Source organism: Chlorocebus sabaeus, chromosome X (genome assembly GCF_047675955.1).
Source record: "Chlorocebus sabaeus isolate Y175 chromosome X, mChlSab1.0.hap1, whole genome shotgun sequence".
NCBI classification, from domain to species: domain Eukaryota; kingdom Metazoa; phylum Chordata; class Mammalia; order Primates; family Cercopithecidae; genus Chlorocebus; species Chlorocebus sabaeus.
In genome coordinates, this window is record NC_132933.1 from 104,778,456 (window position 1) to 104,787,060 (window position 8,605).

The 8,605-nt window shown below is 38.5% G+C and overlaps 1 protein-coding gene across 2 annotated transcripts in view; it reads left to right on the forward strand.

The window, feature by feature from the left end:
• ZNF182 (zinc finger protein 182) overlaps positions 1-8,345 on the forward strand; it is a 31,045-nt gene extending 22,700 nt beyond the window's left edge. For both annotated transcript variants that reach the window (XM_007991555.3, XM_037992947.2), the window contains 2 exons: positions 174-263; positions 5,392-8,345. In XM_007991555.3, coding sequence (XP_007989746.3) covers positions 174-263; positions 5,392-7,022 — 1,721 coding nt within the window. In that variant the 3' untranslated portion in view covers positions 7,023-8,345. The remainder of the gene's footprint in view (positions 1-173; positions 264-5,391) is intronic.
• Positions 8,346-8,605: the final 260 nt, after the last annotated feature.

Sequence of the window (8,605 nt, forward strand, 5' to 3'; positions counted from 1 at the left end):
TTCCCCCTTTTCTCTCCTGAAAAAGTGTTTGTAAGCTCAAAATGCAGGTTAAATGGTTTGACTTTACCATTATGTCAAGCAATAGATTCCTTGTGCTGCCCCTAATATGTAACTTCTTCTGTCTCAGAGGCTCTTAAAGCCAAGGAGGTATCACTGTCATTTCTCATCAACAGGGCAGCAGGTTACCAAACCAAACCTCATCCTCAAGTTGGAGGTAGAAGAATGCCCGGCAGAAGGAAAAATCCCATTTTGGAACTTTCCAGGTAAGTGGAATTTTGACCCAGGCTCTGGGGACATGAAGTTCCACCCTGTTAGTCAGAGGTGAGGCCCTCTGACAGGGCTTTCAGGAATATCTTAGGAAAAGATTCTGGCCCTTGGCACTGTTGGAGGACAGGAACATGAACACCTCAGACACAAAACTGACACTCCCGCTGTCCCCATACATCAGGCCACTCTCCCTAAGTTGGTGCTTACCTGCAAGTTTCTGCACAGTTCCTTTTGTCCCATATGGAAGTGTCTTTTAAATGCCACAACCTCCTGGCCCTGCCACTTCCATGACTGTCACCTGTCACTGACTTATCTGAAGCCAGGCCCACATTAGTCACAGGCCTGGACTCTAATGTGCTAATTTCAGATTGAACAACCTGAGTCCAGTCTTCTCGTTCAGTTTAGATATTTGTCAGATTTGCTCTGCTAAAACATCTTGGTTATCTATTTTTTAAAAGTAGCTTTATTGAGATAAAATTCACATACCATAAAATTCACCCTTTTAAAGTATACAATTCAGTAGTTTTTAGTGTATTCACAGAGTTGTGCAACCATCACCACTACCTAATTCTAGAACATGTTCATCACACTGAAAAGAAGCCCCTACTCCCTAGCAGTCACTCTCTCTTCCCTCTTCCCCTCACTCCCTGGCAACCACTGATCTATTTTGTCTCTATGGTTTTGCCTATTCTGGACATTTTATTTAAATGGAGTCAGACAAAATGTGGCCTTTTATGTCTGGTTTCTTTCACTTGGCGTGTTTTCAAGGTTCATCCACATTGTACCATGTATCAGTACTTCATTCCTTTTTATGGAGGAATAAAATTCCATTGTTAGGATAGAACACATTTTGTTTGTCCATTCATCAGTTGATGGACATTTTGCTTGTTTCTACTTTTTGGTTATTATGGATGATGGTGCTGTGTACGTTGATGTACACATTTTTGTGGTGATACATGTTTTTCTTTCTTTTGGGTAGATACATAGGATTGGAATTATACCATATGGTGGTATAAAAGGAACTGTATGTTTAACTTTTTTTTTTTTTTTTAGAGACGGAGTCTTGCTCTGTCACCCAGGCTGCAGTGTAGTGGTGCAATCTTGGCTCACTGCAGCCTCCGCCTCCCAGGTTCAAGCAATTCTCCTGCATCAGCCTCCCGAGTAGCTGGGACTACAGGTGTGTGTCACCACGCCAAGCTAAATTTTTGTATTTTTAGTAGAGATGGGGTTTCACTGTGTTAGCCAGGATGGTCTCGATCTCCTGATGTTGTGATCCGCCTGCCTTGGCCTCCCAAAGTGCTGGGATTACAGGCGTGAGCCACTGCACCTGGCCCCACTGGAATAATTCTATAAAGAGAAATTGCTTCTCATCTATTATTTGGCTACCATGAGTTACATATCATACAGAAAAGACAGGCTCAGTGATTGAGCTTTTCCATTTATTTACTAGTTTTCAAAATAATGAATTGATTTTGTAGCATCATCCAAAGGTGACCAATAAGTTATATCTTTTTTGTGAATCATTTATGGACTTATGGGTGTATACATTTCTATGTTTTAATCCATTGTCTTATTTTCCGTATTACACATTACACTGTCCCATCTTTGGCCGGTGGAATCTCCTTCAAGTTGGCTCCTGAGTCTTTGATAGCTTCCTTGCTTTCTGGTGTTACAACATGTCCCAGGCTCCATTTGTATATTTCCTGCCTCTGACCTAGAATTGGTGATTTCTCCAAGGGACCCTGGCTCTTTTTAGTGGAAAATAATGTTTTAAGCCCATGATTTAGAGGTTAGAGAATTGTTTCGAGGCCTTTTCATTGACAGAGCTAGGAACTATTATGTATAAATGTTTTACAGAAAAAATATCTCATGTGTTCAAATTAATATTTCCAAATCAAATTTTGGGCTTAAATGTTTTTAATTTATTAATCTTACATCTGACAGTAGTATTGTTAGTATTCTTCTTGAGACTGTTGCTTGTGTATAGCGAGTTGAATGAATTGAGGTAATCATTTCGGTGCCATTGAGAATCAAGACTTTTCAGCATGGTCATTAGCAAATGCAGCAGAAAGAATATTTACTATTATTAAGGAATCTTTTATGTTCAGTTTTGCTTTATGATTATATAAAATAGTTACAAAAGATTTACTTGGTTCCAAAATCAATACAGAAAACAAGGTATATTCAGAAAAGTCCAGCTTCTTTCCCTTTCCATTCTATTCCCTTCCTTCCTTCCTCATAGGTAATCTTTATTAAAATTTAAAGGTTTATTCTTCCATCATTTTTTACAACATAAACCTGTAGGAATATATATTTATTCATTTCCTACTATGCACAGTGTTTTAAACATTTTTAAAAGTTTTACTTTTAGTTGACACATAATTGTACATATTTATGGAGTATGGTGTGATGTTTTGATACATATATACAGTGTGTCATGATCAAATTTGGGTAGTTAGTATATTCATGACATCAAACATTTGTTTCTTTGTGGTGAGAACATTCAAAATCTTTTCTTTTAGCTATTTTGAAAGATACACTATATTATTGTTAACTATAGACACCCTGCTGTGCAATGTAACATTGAAACTTATTCCTCCTATCTAACTATATCTTTGCACCCATTTACCAACCTTTCCCTATCCTCTCTTCCCCTCTTCACCTCCCAGTGTCTGGTCACTATTCTGCTCTCTACTTCTATAAGATCAACTCCTTTAGCTCCCATATATGAGTGAGATCATGCAGTGTTTGTCTTTCTGTGCCTCGCTTATTTCACTTAACATAATGTCCTCCAGGCTTATCCATGTAGCTGCAAATAACAATATTTAATTCCTTCTTATGGCTGAACAGTATTCCATTGTGTAAACAGATGACATTTTCTTTATCCGTTGATATTCCTTGATGGACACTTAGGTTTGATTCCATGTCTTCTAACACCTTTCTTGCTTCCTTCAAACCTCCACTCCAAGTTGTTTTTCCCTCTTTTAGCAAATGATCTCATCTCATTCCTTGCTGTAAAAGAAGCAAAATGATGAAACTAATACTATATCATAACACACAAACACACACACACACATACACCACACACCACACTTTAAAAACCCTTCAGCTTCCCTCTCCTATGGCTCAAAATAACCTCCAGCATCACCCAGTTTTTCCCTTTGTTTCCTGCCTCAGGTAACAGTGTATGCACAGTTTTATTCACCATTTTTCACTTAATATTCTATAACATGTTAAATATATAAAGATACTCTTTACAGTAATGTAGTGATTCTTAAAAATCATAATAGTAGTAGTTGTAATAGTAACAGTGGTGGTAAACAATTTAAAGCACTTCCTGTGTACCCTGCAAGCCCTGTTGTAAGTAATTTAATTCTCTCAACATCCATTTGGGTGGGCACTGTTATAATTCCTTTATGGGTGGGGAAGTAAGATACAAATAGTTTAGATCACTTGCCTGAGGTCACAGACCAAGTGAAAGGTTGAGCCAGGATTTTCTCCTGGGCTAGAGAGCCCAGGACCCTAACCACATGGGCCATACTGCTTCTTACCACCTAAGAAGGTTCAGATTCAGCAGATCTTTGGTGGAGCTTGGGTCCCATGGAGAGCATTTTGTAAAAAGTTCTTCATATGATTTTGTGTTCATCTCTGGCTAAGAACTAATGCTTAGCTAGCCAAAGAAAGGAAGTCACAGGAAGAAAAATCACAGCTGCACAATCCATGTTAAAATTCAGTATCACTGTAGCAAAACGTTAACACTATTGAATCTAAGTGGTAATATGAGTAGTTATTGTACTCTTTCAACTTTTTCTATGCTTGAAAATTTTCATATAAAAATTTGGGGAAAAGTAAGAAGAAAAGTAAACGGTAAAAAAAGATTAAAAACTCACCATATGTACAAAAAGTACTTGCCATAGATTTAAAGACATACCACTAAGAAAGAAAAATTGCCACCAATTAACCTATGACGTTGATTGTAAGGTGCATCTGAATTCAGAGATGTTAAAATGTGAAATAATGTGCTGCTTGCAATTGATGAAATGAAATTAAGGGCAAGGCTTTGCAATTTTAACTGTTTAAATGAGTGATACAGATGACTGACTACTTTAGAAGTTAATAAAAATTTAAGTTATATAGGAAGATCAGAGTAAGCTTTTTAGAAAAGACTGACCTGCCTCTTGAAAGTTATCTAGATTCTGAATATAGCAAAATACAGAACACAGGGCTATGTGGGTGATGGAACATAAAGAAGGGTTTGGAGTACAGAATAGGCAGAGGTTTTAGTGGAAATAGTATAGATAGGAGCAGAGAAGGTGGTGTTGAAGAACTGTGAATGGAAGCTTTGATGGATACACAGGTGAACCCAGATTGTGCAAATATTTTTACCTTTTTGTTTTTGTCAAGCTAATCATTCTATATTTTTCTTTCATTCATTGAGAATGTGGATTTGGTGTTACTATTGTAAGACATGAGTCTGAGAATCATGCTGTTGCATTTCCACCTAGACAGAAATTCTGTAAGTCAGGTACAGTTAAGACTTCATATAATACTGGCCAGGTGTGGTGGCTCGTGCCTGTAATCCCAGCACTTTGGGAGGCTGAGGCGGGAGGATTGCTTGAGACCAGGAGTTTGAGACCAGCCTGGGCAACATAGTGAGACCTTGTCTCTACAAAAAATACAAAAGTTAGCCAGATGTGGTGGCTCGTGCTTGCAGTCCCAGCTACTCAGGAGGCTGAGGTGGGAGGACTGCTTGAGCTCAGGTGGTCAAGGCTGCAGTGAGCTGTGATTTTGCCCCTAAACTCCAGCCTGGCAACAGACCTGAGATCCTGTCTTTAAAAAAAAAAAAAAGTTTATATGATAACTGAAGATTAAGGGTATAAGTTTCCCAGAGTTAATGGAAGTCAGGTGTGATGTATAAATACAGGTAAGAAAGACTGAGGTGTCAGGGTAAGATTGTTCTTGGTAACAAAAAGACCAGCAGGTGGGAGTTTAGTAAAAACTCTCTCTCCAGGAACTCTGATAAAATGAGATGATAGTATCAGCTTTCTCATGGCAGAATAATTCTAAAGAAGGTCCATTCCATAATGTCAAAGCATAAAGGTGGTTTATTGTACTTCTTTCTAGAAGTCTGTCAAGTTGATGAACAGATTGAGAGGCAACATCAGGATGACCAAGATAAATGTCTGCTGATGCAAGTTGGATTTTCTGACAAGAAAACAATTACTACCAAGAGTGATCGTGACTGTCATGAGTTTGGAAACATACTTCATTTGAGTACAAACCTTGTTGCTTCAATACAAAGACCCGATAAACACGAATCATTTGGAAATAATATGGTAGATAATTTAGACTTATTTAGTAGACGTTCTGCAGAAAATAAATATGATAATGGATGTGTGAAATTATTCTTCCATACTGAGTATGAGAAAACAAATCCTGGAGTGAAGCCCTATGGCTATAAAGAGTGTGGGAAAGGTCTTAGGCGAAAGAAAGGCCTTAGTCTACATCAGAGAATTAAAAATGGAGAGAAACCCTTTGAATGTACTGCATGTAGGAAAACCTTCAGCAAGAAGTCACACCTCATTGTACATTGGAGAACTCATACAGGAGAGAAACCTTTTGGATGTACCGAATGTGGAAAAGCCTTTAGCCAAAAATCTCAGCTCATTATACACTTGCGAACTCATACAGGAGAGAGACCCTTTGAGTGTCCTGAATGTGGAAAAGCCTTCAGAGAAAAGTCAACTGTCATCATACATTACAGGACTCACACAGGAGAGAAACCTTATGAATGTAATGAATGTGGAAAAGCCTTCACTCAGAAGTCCAATCTCATTGTCCATCAGAAAACCCACACTGGAGAGAAAACCTATGAATGCACTAAATGTGGAGAATCTTTCATACAGAAGCTTGATCTAATTATACATCATAGTACCCATACAGGAAAGAAACCCCATGAATGTAATGAGTGTAAGAAAACTTTCAGTGATAAGTCAACTCTCATTATACACCAGAGAACTCATACGGGAGAGAAACCTCATAAATGTACTGAATGTGGGAAGTCTTTCAATGAGAAGTCAACCCTCATTGTGCATCAAAGAACTCATACAGGAGAGAAACCCTATGAATGTGATGTGTGTGGGAAAACCTTCACGCAAAAGTCAAACCTTGGTGTACATCAGAGAACTCATTCAGGAGAGAAACCCTTTGAATGTAATGAATGTGAGAAAGCCTTCTCTCAGAAGTCCTACCTCATGCTACATCAGAGAGGTCATACAGGAGAGAAACCTTATGAGTGCAATGAATGTGAAAAAGCATTTTCACAGAAATCATATCTCATTATACATCAAAGAACTCATACAGAAGAAAAACCCTATAAATGTAATGAATGTGGCAAAGCCTTCAGAGAAAAGTCAAAGCTCATTATACATCAGAGAATCCATACAGGAGAGAAACCCTATGAATGTCCTGTGTGTTGGAAAGCTTTTAGCCAGAAGTCACAGCTCATAATACATCAGAGAACGCACACAGGAGAGAAACCCTATGCATGCGCTGAGTGTGGCAAAGCCTTCCGAGAAAAGTCAACATTCACTGTACATCAAAGAACTCATACTGGAGAGAAACCCTATAAATGTACGGAATGTGGGAAAGCCTTTACCCAAAAATCAAACCTTATTGTACATCAACGAACCCATACAGGAAAGAAAGCCCATGGAAGAGGCCACACTCGGAAGTCAAAGTTCATGGCACATTAGAGAGCTAATCAACAGTATATATTATGGACACTGAAGGAAACTTGTGTCAATTTAATTCACATTTGAAAAGTATATTCTGACTTCTGGTTTAAATATGGGAGTAAACTCAGCCTTTCTTCTTTTCATCTCGGTCATAACCCAAAAGCTACGGGAGAAAAAGCGGAAGTGTAATCTCTGTATCTGACAAAATTAGAAGACAGCTGCAACCCTGATAAGAGGGCTGCCACAGGCAGAGAAAATGAAGCACTGGTGCAGGAGATTTCAGAGCGAGCGTGCTCAAGGCTGCAGATGCGAGACAGCACTGGTAAGGACTCTTAGCTGAGGTTCGGGATATACACCGAGGCGTGGAACCATAAATATAACAGTGGTAACAGTGCGTGGGCAGGTAGGAGGTAGGATGTTTCCTAGACCATTTGGGGTCCGAGGAGAAACAGGCTGGGGCCTCGAGAAGGAGTCACTCAGACAAGCCATATTTGTAGAAAGTAGTCTACTGATGGGAGAAACAGTTATGGGAGTGCTGGGGAAAGAGAAGGGACTTTTCCTTGTGAAGAGCCCCACAACTGCCCCTGTTTACTGACTTGGGAGAAGTAAAGTCAGAAAGAACTAACATGTGGGAGGAAAAAAATCTCAGTTGTCAAAAAAAAACTGATCTGCTTAGAATGTGGCCCTGGTTTCTTTTCCCACATGAACCTCCAGCAAATAGCAAGTCCAGGAAAAACTCTTCTCATTCAAAGAGGAATGATTCAAAAGTAATCAAAACTACAAATGCATTTGGTTTTGGGGCCAGCAATTCCACTTCTAGGAATGTACATACTCACACATGTACAAAATGATGAATATACAGAAGTATTCATTAATGCACTGTTTGTGAAAACAAAAGATTGGAAGCTGTCTAAATGATACCGTATCAGGGTTCTGGTTCCCTAAATTGTGGTATATTCATACAGCCTACTCCTGGGTAGACAACAATGAATAAATAAGGAGAACTAGGATACCATTTATGTAGTGATGTGGGATAACCTTCAGTTTATGTTATTAGGTAGGAAAAACAAGGTTAAGGACAGTGAGTATAATATGCTGCCATTTGTATATAAAAAGGAGAAAAATGGTAAGTACATAATTGTGAATTCATAAGTTATCTCTGGAAAGAGACACGAGAACCTGGTAACCCTGATTACGTTGGAAGGGGAAGGAGCAGTGGTGGCTGTGGGGATGGAAATGAGAGGGAGACAACTGTATCCTTTCATAGCTTTTGAAAATGTGGATGTACTATGTACTATGTGGATGTACTACCTTTTCAAAAATAAAACATTTTAAAAGCTATTTTGTTCTACTGTCATAGTAAAGTCACAGTCTAGGTACAGGATTTTATAATATTTAATATAGATATGCTCAATGTAGAGTTTATTTTTTAGTGAATCAATTGAATAACCAAGCAGATAGAACAACAGTTATTCAATCAATTCCAGAGGCACATAGGCATTATTTTCATGAGATTGCCAAACCAAGTGATTCTCAGGTCAGCTGGGACCACATTAGGTAACTAAAATAATTGAGACTGGAACATATTTAGTATGCACAGT